The 19,212-nt window shown below is 45.9% G+C and overlaps 1 protein-coding gene across 1 annotated transcript in view; it reads right to left on the bottom strand.

The window, feature by feature from the left end:
- Positions 1–15,339: 15,339 nt before the first annotated feature.
- The window catches only part of LOC119498303 (Krueppel-like factor 15), a 17,673-nt gene continuing 13,800 nt past the window's right edge, over positions 15,340–19,212 (bottom strand). The window contains exon 3 of the mRNA XM_037787071.1: positions 15,340–16,492. Coding sequence (XP_037642999.1) covers positions 16,324–16,492 — 169 coding nt within the window. The 3' untranslated portion in view covers positions 15,340–16,323. The remainder of the gene's footprint in view (positions 16,493–19,212) is intronic.

The following is a 19,212-nucleotide window of genomic DNA, read 5'->3' as shown; positions in this document are numbered from 1 at the left end:
ACAGGGCAACAGGGTAACAGGGTAACAGTGTAACAGCATAACAGGGCAACAGGGCAACAGGGTAACAGGGCAACAGGGTAACAGGGTAACAGCATAACAGGGCAACAGGGCAACAGGGTAACAGGGTAACAGTGTAACAGCATAACAGGGTAACAGGGTAACAGGGTAACAGTGTAACAGCATAACAGGGCAACAGGGCAACAGGGTAACAGGGCAACAGGGTAACAGTGTAACAGCATAACAGGGTAACAGTGTAACAGGGTAACAGGGTAACAGCGTAACACCGTAACAGGGTAACAGGGTAACAGTGTAACAGGGTAACAGTGTAACAGCGTAACAGCGTAACAGCATAACAGGGTAACAGCGTAACAGGGTAACAGTGTAACAGGGTAACAGGGTAACAGCGTAACACCGTAACAGGGTAACAGGGTAACAGTGTAACAGGGTAACAGTGTAACAGCGTAACAGCGTAACAGCATAACAGGGTAACAGCGTAACAGGGTAACAGTGTAACAGGGTAACAGGGTAACAGCGTAACAGGGTAACAGGGTAACAGGGTAACAGTGTAACAGCATAACAGGGTAACAGCGTAACAGGGTAACAGGGTAACAGCGTAACAGGGTAACAGTGTAACAGGGTAACAGGGTAACAGCGTAACAGCGTAACAGCGTAACAGGGTAACAGCGTAACAGGGTAACAGTGTAACAGGGTAACAGGGTAACAGCGTAACAGGGTAACAGGGTAACAGGGTAACAGTGTAACAGCATAACAGGGTAACAGCGTAACAGGGTAACAGGGTAACAGCGTAACAGGGTAACAGTGTAACAGGGTAACAGGGTAACAGCGTAACAGGGTAACAGGGTAACAGGGTAACAGTGTAACAGCATAACAGGGTAACAGGGTAACAGTGTAACAGGGTAACAGCGTAACACCGTAACAGGGTAACAGGGTAACAGTGTAACAGAGTAACAGGGTAACAGTGTAACAGCGTAACAGTGTAACAGCATAACAGGGTAACAGCGTAACAGGGTAACAGTGTAACAGGGTAACAGGGTAACAGCGTAACAGGGTAACAGGGCAACAGGGTAACAGGGTAACAGTGTAACAGAGTAACAGGGTAACAGGGTAACAGTGTAACAGCATAACAGGGTAACAGCGTAACAGGAGTTTGAGGGAACCGCCAAAAAGATTCTGATGTCCAGAATGAGCCTGACAACTGTTTATACTGTGAGGAGACTAATTTGTGCCTGTAAGTCCAGCCTTTAGTCCTCATCTATATCTTTGTCTCCAACGTATCCTCAGACAACGGTTTGTATGATATCTTCTTTCTTTTTTTCCGTGAGTGTCAAGTTTCCGCTTCAGTCTTCAGAATAAACTTCTTTATATTTAATGAGAATGTTGAAGGTTTTAACTTTAGATGATCTCATACAGTAGCTCACACTGTTCCTCCCTGCTGCAGCAGGTAACAATAGTTCACTTCTGATTACTGCGTATCATATGACTATGAAAAGGCCAGGGAACATTAGTTGCACCCTGTTTGTTGATGCTGACTTTGTGTAGAAGGAGTCAAAGAGGAGCTGGTGGGAGGACAGAACACTGAGATCACTGAGCATGTGATGAGGGAGGACGTGTGATCAAGAGATATTTCATAGTTCTTACATTCAAGCAGCTTGGTATCAAAAAGGTAGAAGAGCGGAAACTTTGATTTCTTTCTGCAGCATTAAGCAAAGTTTCCTTTCAGAGCACAAACAGCCTCCTGAGCTTTGTGCTCTGAATGTGAGAGAAATATATAGGACAGGAAGAGATTAGTAGAAAGAGGCATGACGGAAACTGACTGTAGTTTGACAGAAGAGTTGGTAGGAAAAGGTGAGGAGGAGGAGGAGGATAGGTGGGAGTTAACTCCGGTGATTCAGCTTTGATACGTGACACTTTGGTTTGCAGATAAAGGCTATGTTCACCTCAGCCAAAGCCTGACTTCAGTTTACATCCCGTTAAACCAAAGGTGTGTTACCCGTGAAGAGCAGGTGGAAATCGATTTAAGGCTAAACTTGGTGAGGCTCTCTGGTAAATCTAAATTTTGATGCATACAACGTTGACCGGTCAAATAAAAGTCGTTCCAAAGAGCAGCTGAAGGATGACTGATGATTGACAGGCTGGTATCATCTCTGCTGACGTCATCAGCTGTTTACCTGTGTTTGTTTTGGCCGCGCTCATCGATAAACAGCCCGACCCGGAGGGGTCCTGAGGGGACTTTCTGGAACACCATCTGCCTGCACAAATATTGACCGGAGCGCACGGCCGCTAGCGTCATCGGCTGCGAGCGTGCAGGTCAGTGGCACGAGGTTCGCTGAGGAGAGCCGAGAGAGAGTGGCATGAAGCGTAGAGTGTTGCAACGCGTGTGTGTGTGTGTGTGTGTGTGTGTGTGTGTGTGTTTACACACCGATAACCGGCGGTGGAAAGTTACTTCATCTACTCTGGTACTTTACTGATGGACACCTTGGAGGTACACACCTTTCATATTTTCATTTAGTGCATCTTTATACCTCGACTCACTAAACGTCAGAGACAAATCACCTCCTTTTTGTTTATCAAGACCAAAATCACAAATCTTTGTCTCAGAGGTCTGAAAATAACGTTTGATCTCGACTTCCTTCAACGTGTGGGCTAAGAGATCATTTCTACACATTATAAGACATAAAATAATGCATTTACAAACAGTATGTCAATAAATGTGATGCAAATAATTATGAAATGAACGTACATAGAGACTTTAAAAAGGAAAAGACGGAGCGAACACAAACTCTGAACCGTATGAAGTCACGACATAAACAGACGTTTGTGCCAACTGACGGCCGCCGTCGTCACAAAGTGACGCCGCTTCTACGGCTGTCAATCCATTCAAATATTTAGTCGTGATTAATCCCGCTTGGGCCGGAGTCGATATCGTTCTTCACTCCTGCCGCCGCCGCTCTCTCTCTCTCTCTTGCTTCACCACTCACTTCCCACATACACACACACACACACACTCTACACACTGGCTCTGCTCCAGATGACCTCCGCTACTCTGACAACAACAACCGTCTCCAGAGAGGAACAGTCATGTTTTAGCTCTCCAACACGCTCGGCACACGGGAGACGCTTCAGTTGGTTGCAACCTGCAACCTCACCGCTAGATACCAGCAGATCCTCCATACTGGACCTTTAAGGACATTACACGTGTCATGATTACACATTTGAAGCTTTTCGTGGGTCATGTCATGCCACGGGGTTAACGTTGTGAAACGTCTTCTTGCGTCACAAACTACGGTAACGTCTCAGTTAGGTTTATGCAACAAAACCACTTTAGATAGGTTTAGGAAATAAAACATGGTTGGGCTTAAAATACGTACGGAATCAACGTCACATAAGTAGTAGAAGTACATAAGTACAGAAAAAAAGTCCCAAGCACCCGACCTCCTCCCTACGCAGGCATTGACGCTCTATATATGATGTCATCTCACTTCCTCGTTATTACCACGGCCGGTCGCAGGTCCACGGCATCTTCTTGTGTTCCTGTCGCTGATGAACCGTGAGGCTGATGACATTCACAGAGACATCAAAAACAGCAAAGTAGGGAAAGAACAACTTCCTCCTAAACTGTCCCTGAATAGACGATAACATTCAGTTTGACATGACGATGTGAAAGCAGGCCCAATATATGTTTGTGAATAACATTCAGATTTATGATGCTCTAATATTAAACGTGGATGATTGCATTCCTCTGTGTTGTTTGAAATGCCAGTTTATCATCCAGGCACGTCATTAAAGGACGATCAGCGTCTCCGTCTCTGCCAGAGTTTCTGCTTCAGTGTAACGTCTCTGGTTTACGTTTGTCATCACGATGAATCGTCACATTATCAAAACTTCACTTTCTCATCATAAGAAAAAATCAAACTCTGCTTTTCATAGTGTTCTTACATAACTGTTGGCTGTTTGGATGACTGGAAGTGTTTCACAGGAATATTTGTACTCTCCAAAGAAAACACGCTGCTCCGGGAATGCTCCTTTCTCATATGGAAATCTTTATCATCATCATCATCATCATCATCATCATCATCATCATTCTGGGCCTCGTTGTATTCTTTTAAATGTAATTGAAGACATAATCTGTGTTGTGCTGTTCATTGACTTCTTATGTGGGCGAAGGATTCATTTAAAGCAGCGGCGCTCCCATCAGTAACATGTGTTACTGGTTGGGAGCTACGAACACTGAAATTACAGCATTCAACACACACACACACACACACACACACACAAATGCACGCACGCACGCACACACACACACACACACACACACACACACACACACACACACACACACACGCACACACACACACACACACATGCACGCACGCACACACACACACACACACACACACACACACACAAACGCACGCACACACACACACAAACACACACACACACACACACACACAAACGCACGCACGCACGCACACACACACACACACACACACACACACACACACACACACACACACACACAAACGCACGCACACACACACACAAACACACACACACACACACCATCTCCCTCAATCTTTAAAAGGTCTGTAAAAAGAAAGGAACGTAAAACTGTGCAGCCGATTTAAAACTACCGTCAGTAACTTTAAGAAAAATAGCTTTTTGTCATATTCGCTCAACGGTTGCTAAATCCTGAGAGTAGTGCATGAGACAGATAATCTGTCCTCCGGTGTCCCCCGGTGTCCTCCGGTGTCCCCCGGTGTCCCCCGGTGTCCCCCGGTGTCCTCCGGTTCATTCACAGCACTGAAGGAAAACAACCAATCAGGAGTCTCTACAGCAGCTGTCAATCACTGCTCGTGAAACTCTGACCTCCGATCGGACGGTCAAACGGTTTCGGCTCGACTGTTTTCAACATGGCGTCCGAGTCAAACAATAATCTGATCAGATTTATTTGGTCCTGGTTCGGCACCGTCAACTCCCTCTAAGGGGTTGTTCACATATAGAAAACGCCAGCCGTACCACTTTCATCCTTTTATCCAAGGTGCTTTGGAGGTTGCGCTACTGTCGCGCCTGCCGTTACTAAGCAACCAAAACCTGCGTGCTGCGATGACGATGATGAAGATGAAGTTGCGGACTGCAAATCCCTCACAGGAGCTTTACCGCTTCATTTGTCTTCTTCAATTTGGCCGACCTTTCGACCAGATGTTGTGATGTTCTTGGACGGAAAGAGTGAAGCAAGTCCTGAGCAGCTGATTGGCTGAAGGGAACCTATCATGCTTTTGTGCTGTTTCTCTTTCCTTTAGTGTGTTATATAGTTTATAGTTTATATAGTATATAGTATATATAGTATATAGTTTATATAGTTTATATAGTTTATATAGTATATAGTATATAATATATAGTTTTAGTGCATGTAAAAGGTCTGCAGAGTTATAAACCCAAAGTCCAGGCCAAAGGGAGCTGCTCTCCCCCACAGAAGCACTGCTCCTGAACTGCCTGAAATGTCTTGATTAAAGTTCCGTAACGTGGTGATGTCACCAAGTAACACACTTTGCCTAGCGGCTAGTTTGGCACACCCTCAAACAAAGCTAGTCAGAGTGGAGCCGGAGCAGAGACCGAAGAGTTCGGTTGGTTAAAGATAAACGTAGCAGACCTGTGGTGCGCTCGCTGCGTTTGAAAAAGTCAAGATTTTTCCGTCTCGGTGTGCCGCGGACACCCGCCTGAAAAACAGAAGCTCCGCAAAGACAGCGTTCCGCGACAGCGTTGCTCGTGGTTTTGAGTGCACGTCTCATTTTAAAATAATTAATTTGTGTGCGCAAAAGGTGTAAATGTGAACAGCCCTCATTACCACAGCAGCTTCTGTATTCATTAAGCAGCCAGTTCATGATGGGAGATAAAACATCTGATATCTGCATCAGGCTCCTCTCTGCAGTGATCTGGGTGATGATATGTACATCTAACTATACGTCATGTCTGTTGAGACACATGAGACCTATAACGTGATAGAAGGATCTAAAACAACCTCTTTGCAACAAATTTAGTCACTCAATCAGTGTCTGCATGCGGAACAGCATCCTGCAAACTGCATAGGGAAAGGTTTCTATGTGAAAAATGACCCTTGAGTCCACTTAACGTATACCATATATATAGATATAGATATGTATATACATATACATATCTATATCTATATATATATAGAGATATATATATACATCAGTCACCTGAAGCAAAATGCATCAGATGTATGAATTGAAGTTGAAGTTGTACTTTACAGCGGTGCAGAATGAGGCCGTATGGAGGTCAATGAAATCCAGCCAGCAGGGATATCAAAAGTCTCTGACTCATGCAAACACACACACGCACGCACGCACGCACGCACGCACGCACGCACGCACGCACGCACGCACGCACGCACGCACACACACACACACACACACACACACTTTCACCCTTGAGAAATCCCTACACAGACAGCTGACACTGCGTGTCAATATTTTGCATGTTGTGCAATAGTGCGGTCCCGTGAGCCGGCTGCTTGATGCTTCATTACGTAAGTGATTCCAGAGGCCCGGTGAGCCCGACCCGCTCACCTTGCAGAACACAAATGATCCCATATTTCTCCGGCTGTCGGGCCCAGACCCGGTGCTGGGAAGTATCGCTGCTTCCAACCCATTTATTCAAAGTACAAGACAACGTAAAGAGGAACGCTCGGGATGTTTCTGGTGCTCTTCTGCTGTAGAGGAACATCAGCTGATCCCTTCAACGTTGCCTCTAAATCAATAAAGCTACTAAATCTGCAGCTACACATCAGTAACCTCTCTAGTGGTATCTATACATTAAAATAACTTCCTGTGTGAATCCGGCACATGGAATATAATATTATTCATGTTGCATTTATAACCTTTTTATAAGATAAACATATAGAACAACTCAGTCTCACAGCACTTTATGAAATAGTCACATCATGTAATGTATTGATTCCTGTTCACAGACATCAACATATTTTTCGTGCATTTTTCTACGAATGTCCAGCAACACGTGACATGTGACACGTGACACGTGACACGTGACACGTGACACGCCTCAGTGTTTCTAAAATAAAACTACTCAGTTAGGTTTAGGACTAGATGGTGGTTTGGGTTCACAGAACTCTGGAAGTGCTGTAACTTAAGTACAAAAGTTACGTGACAAATAAATCAACGTTGACTTTTGGTTTGAGACGGGACAGGAGCTGGTCTCCTGGTGAACGTCCCCCGTCCCCCCCGACCTCCTCCCCACGCAGCGTCCGCCGCTCTTTATACTTCCTGGTTCACAGTTAGGTGGATTGCATGTGAACTGATTTTGTGCTGACCATCATGAAAACATTGAAAGTGTTTCTATGTGATTTCCCATCAGGAGAAGAAGCTGCTGTCGGGATCAGTGGAGTCCCACCTCCGCACCGGTCTTTGTAAACCAGCAGGGAGCTCCTACTTTCAGAGTCTGGCAGTTCAATCTGGCTAAAAGCAGGAATTATAACCTCTAAACCGCGCTGCATGGTTGACCTCCATCATGAGACGTCCAGTTGAACCGGTTCCAACATATCTGAGGATTATATTTAACAACTGTGTCACCGAGTTGGACGCTGTGATGTTCCTCTACTGCATTCAGAGAGGTTCTATTGCTAAACCTTCTCCGTCTGTGTGTCCACTTCTTATGTCTTTTGACATCTTTCTCTTGCCTTAACTTTCTCTGACTACTCCTACGCAGACATGCAACCTCCAGTCTTTAGCAACCGTCTGTCCACGGAGATGTCTGCAGCGTCTTATTCAACCGTCTGTCCACGGAGATGTCTGCAGCGTCTTATTCAACCGTCTGTCCACGGAGACGTCTGCAGCGTCTTCTTCTCTGTCTGGTTGTGCTCAGTGGAGGTTCTGTCCTCCTGAAACCACACAGGAAGGAGAGACTTCAACAGTAAACCGCTGTAAATAGGACCTTAGCAGGATTAACATGGTGCTCTGATGCCAGGAGGGTTTTATGTGTTGAGTTATGTACTGTTTCTGCCAGCAGACATTAATATGAGAACAGAATACCTCAGTTATGAGGCTGGCAAAAACCTTTACAGCTCATTATTCTGCTCACGATGTGATGGCACGTCTCCTGTGATTGAAAGCTCACTGAAAGTTCTCCATGTCATGCTGCGATGCATTTTATGTTGCAATTAGAGCAAGAAACAAAATAAATACACATCCATATAACAAAAGTGTGATTTTCTTTACTGAGAGATCAAGTCTGTATTTCTAGAGTCCTAATAGAACTAGATGACTTAGTGACTCGAGTTCACCACAGTGAGAGTTCCTGTTTACACCTCTGTGTACATATATTACTTCTCATCATGCATATACATACTTCACTTTTCCCATCTGAAATACTATCTCCAACAAATTGTAGGAAAACGCATAAAAACTCTGTTGTTGAAAGTCGAGCTGAGCCTCACGAGAAAAATAACTTTGTGTCTCTGAACACGAATCAAACAGATTAAATGTTGTGAGTATTTCACAAACTGCCGTGACACTGGAGGATTGATTACTGGAGGATTGATTACTGGAGGATTGGATATTAACGTTGTCTCTGTTGCTCCGGTCCGTTAGCTGCCTCCACGGCTGCAGAAGGCTGTGTGGTGTTTCATGTTGAACTGAGCCGTGCACGAGATCACAGCAGCCACAACACAAACAGACGTTCTGGACTACAATAGGAAAGTCAAAGGAGAACAAGTAGCATTGTATAATAACTATATTATTATTATAATGTATTCATTACAGTAAATATGAAACATGTCGGTGCTTTACAGTCAGCAGCTTCATGATGTTTGAGTTCTCCTCCTACACGTTGCTGCTAGCTTTGTTTCAGACTCGTCTTACCGGCGGTCAGGAGGAAGTCTGACGATCACACACGGATCCACGTGCTCATAATGACCCCCAGATGTGTTCCTGGCTCTCAGAGGAGGATATCCTGATGACGGCTGGAGCTGCCAAGTCCTCACAGAAACACAACTAAAGACATACTGCAAAGACAAGATGCAGATGAGAACATTATTCATATATAGTGTTACAACCCGGAGTTGGTGTAGGGGTAAAGGGAGTAACATTGAGCCGATGTTATCAGGCAATCACTTGTTTATTGATGGTGATTGTAATTAAAGCAAAATAAAACATACAATGGATTGAATTATAACTGAAAACGAGGATTTAGGGTGGCCGAAACGGAGAAAAACAAAAGGCACACACCCTAGCCCTGAACGATCCTAACCAGCAGACAAATTACACAACTAACTCAATGCACAACAAAATATACCTAAACGAGTACCTCAGACTAGTTAACAGCTACAACAATCTAAAGTCCACTGACTCCAGTGGGACCGGTACACATTCTAGTTAACAATTACAACACACACAATCGAGAGGCACGGGGAACAGATCAATGATGATCACTGCCCCCTGGGTCTAGTCACAGCTGGCCTTTAATTCTTTCCACGCGGCCCAGCCGGCTGGTGATTGGCTAATCACATGTGAGGTGTCAGAGGCAGGACCACAAACAGCGGGAAACGAAGGGCATCCACCTGAGGGCGTTCCGGAGGCGTGGCCCCGAAGGGAATCCCCAAGACGTGAGGTCGTCTTGGAGCGACGGGACAGCAGAGAGCACCAAAAGCAAAGAGCACAGGGAGAGCGCCGCACAGCAACATACAACAATACAAACAATAACGAACGGTCACTTCTGAGACCGTAACACCCCCCCACATAAATACAAACCTACTGGCTTTGTCACAATATCACATCTAACAATACTACTTACACTCTGGACAAGGCGTCGGCCACAATATTTTCTGAACCCTTCTTGTGTTTAATCACAAGGTTGCGTTCCTGTACCAGCAGGGCCCAGCGCGTGAGCCGCTGGTTGTGGTTATACATCCGCGACAAGAACACGAGCGGATTGTGATCTGTGTAAATCACAAGGGGCAGAGTACAGGAACTGAGGTATACATCAAAGTGTTGCAACGACCACAACAACGCTAACGTCTCTTTCTCAATCGTGGAATAGTTGGACTGATGCTGGTTAAATTTTCTCGAAAAATAACTGACAGGGTGTTCTATCCCATCTGCATCCTCCTGCATTAACACAGCCCCTGCGCCCACGGCGCTTGCGTCTACCTCCAACTTAAAAGGTCGGGCAAAATCGGGGGCAGCGAGGACCGGCGCGTGACACAAAAGGGATTTTACACTTTCAAATGCACGCTGGCACTCCGGAGTCCATTTAAACTCTACCTTGGGACTCGTGAGACTAGTCAGTGGGTGGACCACGGCAGAAAAGTTCCTACAGAAGCTTCTGTAGTACCCTGTCATGCCGAGGAAACGCCGCAATGCACGTCGGGTGCTTGGAACGGGGAACTCGGCTATCGCGCTAACTTTAGCCTCGATGGGCCGGACCTCACCCTGACCCACTTGACGACCCAAATACGTGACGGTGCCTTTCCCAAACTCACATTTGGCTAAGTTCAGCGTGAGAGAGGCCCGCGCAAGACGACTGAGCACTTCAGTTAAGCTGAGCAAGTGTTCAGACCAGGAAGAAGAGTAAACTATCAGGTCATCGAGATATGCGTTGCAGTTGGCCACACCAGCCAGAACAGTGTTTACTAACCGCTGGAAAGTGGCAGGCGCGTTGCACATACCAAACGCCATGACAGTGTACTGAAGAAAGTGGTCTGGTGTTACAAAGGCGGAGATTTCTGACGCGCGCTTAGTCAGCGGCACCTGCCAGTAACCTTTAAGTAAATCCAATTTTGTGACAAATTTAGCAGTACCTAAATTATCCACGCAATCCTCCATCCGCGGCAACGGATATGAGTCGGGTACGGTGACGGCGTTTACTTTACGAAAATCAGTAATGAACCTGGGTGAACCATCTGATTTAGCCTCTAGCAAACAGGGGGAGCTCCACGAACTAGTGCTGGGCTTGGCCAGGCCATTTTCCAACAGATATCTTACCTCTTTTTTCATCAGCTCTCTTTTAATCTGGTTAACACGATAAGAGTGCTGCTTAATTGATCGAGCATCTTTTACATCTATATCATGTTGTAGTACCGTGGTACGAGTGGGAACATCACCAAAAAGACACGGATACTCAGCTACTAAATTAACAATGTCCTGCTGTTGTTCTGCGTTCAGATGATTAAGCAGATGTGGTAACACTTTCAGCATCTCTGAATTTGGTAACCGCGCACTGTGCTGTGAGGAGGGGCGTACAGCCAAGCCATCCTCGTCACCAGGACTTTTTTCGGCTACAATGAGCGCGGAGCAACCACTTACCGGAGAGGAGTCATGCTTTGGGGAGCGAGTTTTCGCGGTCACTTCTGAGACCGTAACAATATACATACATATATATATCATATATATATATGTATATATATGTGTCTGGTGGAGCCAGTGTACTGTACATGATGTTGTGTTGAGGTGGAGCAGAGTACAGTCCATGGGGAACATCTGCACACATGTAGGAACAAAAGGTTCATTAAAAAGTGGTTCTTTAACTTTAACTTGAACCAACAGAAGTGCAGTTTATCTGTTATTCAGCAGGTCTTATTCAGCAGGTCTTATTTACCAGGTCTTATTTACCAGGTCTTATTCAGCAGGTCTTATTCAGCAGGTCTTATTCAGCAGGTCTTATTTACCAGGTCTTATTTACCAGGTCTTATTCACCAGGTCTTATTCAGCAGGTCTTATTCAGCAGGTCTTATTCAGCAGGTCTTATTCACCAGGTCTTATTCAGCAGGTCTTATTCACCAGGTCTTATTCACCAGGTCTTATTCAGCAGGTCTTATTCAGCAGGTCTTATTCACAAGGTCTTATTCACCAGGTCTTATTCACCAGGTCTTATTCAGCAGGTCTTATTCAGCAGGTCTTATTCAGCAGGTCTTATTCACAAGGTCTTATTCACCAGGTCTTATTCAGCAGGTCTTATTCAGCAGGTCTTATTCACAAGGTCTTATTCACCAGGTCTTATTCACAAGGTCTTTACACAGCTGCTGCAGCGGTTCAGTGTTCCTGGAGTAGCAGGAAGCAACAAAGTCAAGTCCAATTTTGTGCAAATTAAAGAACAGAAGAGCAGCTGTCAGTGTTTGATAGGCTTACTCTCTGACGTTTTTACAACCGTCTGTATGTTCGTCAGTCCGGTCTCACCAAATGGTGAAAGAATGACGCGGCAATTTGTGCCTGCTTACAGTAGGCAGGAGGGGAGGTGCATGTGGATGCATCATGCAGATGTGGATGCATCATGCAGATGTGGATGCGTCATGCAGATGTGCATGAGGTGATGTGTTCAAAGCTCCTGAGGAGGGAGGAGTCTGAGCAGCTCATTGTCTATCTGCTTCCCTTCTAACAGGAAATGTGGTTTCCTTGTGAGGACTGGTGTGTCTGTGCAGGCCGAGGTACCTCAGGATGGTTGGCATATAGATACACATGCACGCACAACACGTGGCCACGCACACACACACACACACACACACACACACACACACACACACACACACACACACACACACACACACACACACACACACACACACACACACACACACACGCACACACACACACGTCCAAGATAAACACTCTTCCTCTGGACATACAAAGTGCAGAGCACTCATCACCCCGTGCTGTATCTGTGGTTGTGTCTATAGATCACAGAGATTCTGCAGCAGCTCTGCAGTCAGTTAATCAGCTCAGACCGCTCAGTCCCGACTCACTGAACTCCGTCCAGACATAAAGCTCCTCCGTCCAGCTATCAGCAGCTAACCTTGAGCCTGTGTGAACGCCATGAAGCCAGCGGGAACACTGATAAGATACTGCATGTTTACGTACAATATGCAGCCTCCTCACTGAGTATGGCCCTCGCTGTTATAGGACACACGGATGTTACAGCACACTGGGATGTTACAACACACTGGGATGTTACAGCACACTGGGATGTTACAGCACACTGGGATGTTGGAGGAGGAGCAGACTTGTGATGTATTGATACCGGGCCGTTGTATCTCCTCTGGAGCTCGTAGAGGAGCAACAGGTGTGTCTCCTCTGGAGCTCGTAGAGGAGCAACAGGTGTGTCTCCTCTGGAGCTCGTAGAGGAGGAACAGGTGTGTCTCCTCTGGAGCTCGTAGAGGAGCAACAGGTGTATCTCCTCTGGAGCTCGTAGAGGAGGAACAGGTGTGTCTCCTCTGGAGCTCGTAGAGGAGGAACAGGTGTGTCTCCTCTGGAGCTCGTAGAGGAGGAACAGGTGTGTCTCCTCTGGAGCTCGTAGAGGAGCAACAGGTGTGTCTCCTCTGGAGCTCGTAGAGGAGCAACAGGTGTGTCTAGATGATGGATTCACCCTCCACACCTCAGTGTCAGTGTACAACTTACTAAAGACAACGTAGACGTGTTTGTTTCTTTTCAGTTTTTATTTGTAAATGCATCTCGGATAGAACAAAGAAAAAAATATAATATATTCATATGTACTGAAACGTTAAGTTATGTACACATTTAGGGTTTACACTAGACATCTTCATAACCGCTGATTTGTTTTAAGATATCAGAATAAGTCTCTGTGTGTTTCCTCCTGATGATGCCGCGATGTACACACACACACACACACACATACTGCATATTTACATACATTCATAGGATGTGATAAAACACCTGTGTTCACACAAGCATTACAAATTCAAAAATTGAATGAAAGGAATGATGCACAATGTTGTGTACCCCTGCGTGTTGTCGCTTTACATACATGAATCACACGTGGACGGCGTCGTCACACCCCTACATATATTCACAGCGGGGCGTGCGTGGTGCACGTAGCAAACAAGATCTGACAGCAATTACAAAGTGTGTCATGGCCTCCAAAAGGGGACGTCGGGACTACATTTCCCAGAAGCACATGGTCCCGGTAGTTCAGCACCATGTTGCGTGTCCACTGACGTCACCTCAACGTAACGTAACTGCCGGCTGAGGTCGAAGGCTGTCAGGGTGTCTCCGGTAACAAGTAAAGCAGAGTTGAGGCAGCTTTTGTGTCAAGTCAGCACAATAATAATCAAGATATCAGACTGAGAGTCGGGCTCCGTGGCGATGCTCTGACTGACACAGTCACTTAACACCCCAATAAAACATGGATCACTGGAAAGCCTGAAAGCGTTTGGCTCCCCAGTAAGGACTGTGTGGTACAGTAAGGCCAAAGAAGCGATTACAAGTAGACGACCAGCGAGTAGACACACACATGACTTCATATAACAAAGATCATTGAACGCTGATCAGAAGGCCGGCTTTAACAATCACTGTGCGTTTAACCTTTTAGTTGCATTTCACTTTTGGATTTCTTGTGTTGCTCTGCGATTCTCCTCCTCGTGTCCCAACAGGTTTACCGTTAAATCCGTTAAATGCTGTCGGGCGGAAACCTCGTTACCGTTACCGTTCAGGAAATGAAAAAATAATTGAACACTGCGACGTCAAAGTCGGTGTTGTGTCTTTCTATGTGCTCAGATACTTGCGTGTGTCGTTATTAGAGCTGTCAAAGTTAACACGATTATAATGTGTTAACGCAGATTAGTTTTAACGCCACTCATTTCTTTAACACAACTTGTGATGTTCAGGTCGTAGCGGCTCAGTTTTAAAGCTAGAGTGAAGATCCTGGTATCATCTGAAACTAGAGGACCTGATGAATCCATCGGTACCAACCCGGTCAGACTAGCTTGTGAGCTAGCTTAGGAAAAACTGTCCTAGGCGTATATTGACACACTGTCCCTGGTCCGTCCAAAAGTAACGCAAGAGGGTGAGAATGTGTTGATTCTGAAGTCATTTTGCATCCAATAACAACACCGCTCTTGCTTTTTGGCGTGTCATTTCAGCGATGTAGAATAAAAAGCACGGCTGATTTTTGACTCTTTTTAGGGTGCTCAAGCAAGTTTCATCTCAGCACCCCTAAAAAATAATGATCAAACCCTCTGAGACCGCCAACATGACTGTGTTTCAGAGGTTGTAGCTCCGTCCTAAAGCTAACCGGATGATTCCATCGGTACCAACCAGGTCAGACTGCCAAGAAAGAGGCTTAATAACGCTCCAAAGTCAGGCTACATTCTTTTCAAAGGGGTCCCCTGACCTCTGACCTCCAGATCAGTGAATGTAAATGGGTTCTATGGGTACCCACGAGTCTCCCCTTTACAGACATGCCCACTTTATGATCATCACATGCAGTTTGGGGCAAGTCATAGTCAAGTCAGCACACTGACAAATGGCAAAAATCTGACCTGGGATCAATCTGCAAAAACTTGCAAAAACTCTCGCGAGACTCACCGCCCAACGACCTCTCCTAACCCTAACTATTCAAGGTCAGTGCCTAACCTTAACAACCTCACAAGAGTTTCCCCAGTTTGCTGGTTCCCTTCTCGACACTACCCCCACTTCGAGCTTCATAACGGCTCTTCAGAACCCTCTGGGTGACATTTTATAGTCTACGAGGTTTTGCCGACAGTTTGAGGATCCGATGGTGTTACGAGATTAAGTCACAAGCTCTTTTTAAAACTTTACATTGGTTAAATATTTGTAAAACCCACAGAAAGGGTGACTAGTAGCATTGATTTATGACAAAAAAATCGAAATATGGGGATAAGAAGGTTTGTGCCCGACAGCAACGACATACGAGAGGAACCCAGGTAGTTTGTCGTAATTCTGTCTCCAACGGTATCCTTCAACCGTACTGTCAATGACAAACAAAGCTATCAGGAAAAAGCTCCACAGGAAGAGGAACTAGTACTACGAGTAGCTAACGAGGATCCGGATGAACTTCCTCGGACATCCTAAACGTTGGATAAGATGAGGAATGTCCGAGACATTGGCAGCTTTCAGGAAGATAAAAGGCAGTTGATTTGATCTAGGTACCAAAGCTATCACCTAATCCAGACTGAATGAGAAGAAGCTTATCTTATCTTGTGCGGAGGCAGGCGATAAGGACAGAACAAACAGAAGGAGTACAACATACCAAAGCACCAACAGCAACAACAACCTTCAGCTGATTACAGACGGGGCGGTAACTGTGTACAATAAATTAGAAGAATCACAGACTGCTGACACAGAAAGCCACGCATGCTTCCACGCATATATTCAGACTGACTTGACGATGGCGCAAACATTTGCCCACGCACGCACGCACACGTACGTTTCCACTCGCACACGTACGTTCCCACTTGCACCGTGCTCCCGTGGCCTCTGTCTGTGTGAGAGTGATCTCGGCGTTCCCAGCGATCCGTCAGTTTGCTGAGCGAACTGTCCGGCTGTTTCGTGGAAAGCGGTGGACTTTGATGTGTTTCGACAGGTGGTCGCTGCGGGCGAACCTCTTCTCACAGACGGGACACTGGTAGGGCTTCACTCCTGAGTGGGAACGCCGGTGTCGAGACAGCTCGTCCGACCGGGAAAACCTGAGAGAAGAAGAAGAAGAAGCAATGTTTTATGTTCGGCAGAGACAAACGGAGAAATCACAAATCTGATGATCTGAGACTCAACTTGACAAAACATCACTCAACACTTGCAACTTGACTTTGACTCTTTATCAACATTGATTTGCGATCACTTGAACTTTACCCTTTTGACTTGGAAGGACTTGATATCTTTCCCAAACCAAAAGATTCAAATTGATGTCATCAAAAAAAGTGCGACGAATCAACTTTTCCCTGACAACGGATATACTTTCAGCCAATCACGTTGCACAAGCAGGAGAGAAACCTGCACATCTCAAATATTCAGACATTAAAACATTCAAGTGTTGCCAAGTTCACTACAAGACTTTCAAAGTCTTCAGATCTCTGACTGTTCTCACTACACAACCTGCTGTCTTGTAATCAGGAGTCTTTAAGTCGTCGTGTTTTCACTGACTGACCGACGACAGGAAGTCAAACACCACTAGATCTTTAACAGGAGGAATCCCCGATGACCTCTCCAAACTACGTTTTGTCACGAAAACACACGTAAGAAATTCATGGTAAATGACGTGATACCATACGCGACACACATTGCTGATGTCGTTGGCCCGTGTGTTCACATAACAGCCGGTTTCCACGCTCTTCTTTTCACTGACTTGAAAAGTTCCATGAATGAATAAAGTTTTAAAATTTGAATTGTGGATTATTACTATTCTTTACAAATGAGTACCGGCTTCTTAACCTTTCTCTGTCTAACATAAATATAAATGACATTTATAGTGAAAGGAAATGTCCATTATGAAACTCTATGTAGAAAGAAAGGGCTGGCGGCAGCAGCAGCAGCGCAGCAGCAGAAACGCTGCCGGTGTGGACGCCACACACGTGAGAGACGCAGTAGTTAAGCGAGGCAGCCGCCACGCAGCTGCTGACGTGCTCAGTCTGGCCCGGGCGTCACTGCAGCCGGGGACTCACTGGGTACACCGAGTTTAGCGGCACTTCTACCGGTGACTGTATAGTTGTGACATCACGACCTTACGGAAGTCCTGACGGCTCGTTTAAAGGCACAGTTTGTGAATACGTGCATTTGTCTGTGGATCGAGCATTTTGAGCACCTAGACCTGCTTTATAATAATAATAAAAGACACCGATCGACATCGTTTAGGACTTGAATTTGGGACTTGACTTCTAGCCAAGACTTGAGACTTGCAGAACAATGACTTAGTCGCTCTTGAGAAGAGAAGTCCTACTTTATCGGTTTGTCTCAGGTGCTCTGGCAAAGACGATCACACTAAACCAGCTGCATCCAGAATCTGTTCAGTTCATGAGGAAACTTTCTTCTTGGCTCTTCTGAACAAACAATGACAAAGGATCTGACAAAATCCTTCACCTTCAGAGTAAACCTCCCGATGTGTTGCTGATTGTTGATGCAATCAAGAGATGAAACCTTTCCACGCCCTCACGCTGCTAGTTTCTATCTAGTTCTAGCAACTCCCTGTTTTTCCCAACACGTACACAACGTCGAGGCCAGAAAGTTGAATTATCCGTCATTCATCATCCGTCACATGTCGATGCTACAACTGGTTTGCCTGTAACTCATTTGGGGGGTTAGCATGGGAGGCGCTCGCCACTTGGCTGGAGCCGCGGCGTTGACAGCTATACGGGACTTCTTCCCAGCGACCTACTTCTGTGAAACTGAGGCTCTGCGTCACAGATGTTGCTCTGCTGACCTGACAACAAGATGATGAATCGATACGCTCTCACCCTGTAATGAAGCAGCAACACATCAGGAGCTGCAGGAACAACAAGCTCTTTGTCATATGTAGATAGAAGAAGCGTACAGCTCGGAGCTACAGTAACACTGCTGCAGTAACAGACACATCTGACAGCAGTTTATACAGGAAGACACAGCCAATAGAAGCAATAACTCCACAAAACACCTTCTCCATACTGGCTAGTAAACACTGAAACATCAGATGAAGTGAACACAGTGACTGATCAGTTCTTTTAAAAGAGCTTTGGACTCTCAGGAGTCCATTGTGATCCCACGAGAACCAACTCACGTTGCATGTTCAGGATATATTTATTATAATGAGGAGCAGTTAGCGAGGAAGGAATGGAAAGGCCAACGAAGGAATGTTTCCTCTAATGTCTCCCAGTGAACTACAGGCTGGAGGTCGGTACTCTGTACCGTCAGGATATCCACCAAAACAACCCACAACCAAATAGTACCAAAACCTCTCCTGCAATCCATCCTCTTTGTGCCCAGATCTAGAAAAGAATGACTTTGTACGGTTTTGTTCGCAGCCAATCACTGCAAGCGTCCTGGCCCGCTACCGCCGCAGCAGCTACAAGCCGTACAGCCGGCCATCACACGGCTCTGCACGCGGCTCTGCACGCGGCTCTAATCGCGGCTCTGCGCGCGGCTCTGCACGTCAGGTCTGTTACCATGACGACAAGCTAACAACTTTCAAAATGCTTGTTTTCTGAACGGCGTTCGGATCGATCAGAGCCAGGCTGTGCTAACATTGCAGCTGCTCCATCAACACTCAACATGACGTCATCTAGTCATAAACATACGGCAGCGACGTCGTTGTAAACGGATCAAAAGTGAAGCCGACTCGCTTTGGCTTCACTCTCTGGGAGCCGTCATGTCGTCCATCTTTATATTCAGTCTATGGTCATCACCGGTTCCTGTAGATGGGTGATGCTAGAGTCCTAAT

Source organism: Sebastes umbrosus, chromosome 1 (genome assembly GCF_015220745.1).
Source record: "Sebastes umbrosus isolate fSebUmb1 chromosome 1, fSebUmb1.pri, whole genome shotgun sequence".
NCBI lineage: Eukaryota > Metazoa > Chordata > Actinopteri > Perciformes > Sebastidae > Sebastes > Sebastes umbrosus.
The sequence above is the reverse complement of the archived record's forward strand: the minus strand, read 5'-3'. Positions and strand labels throughout refer to the sequence as shown.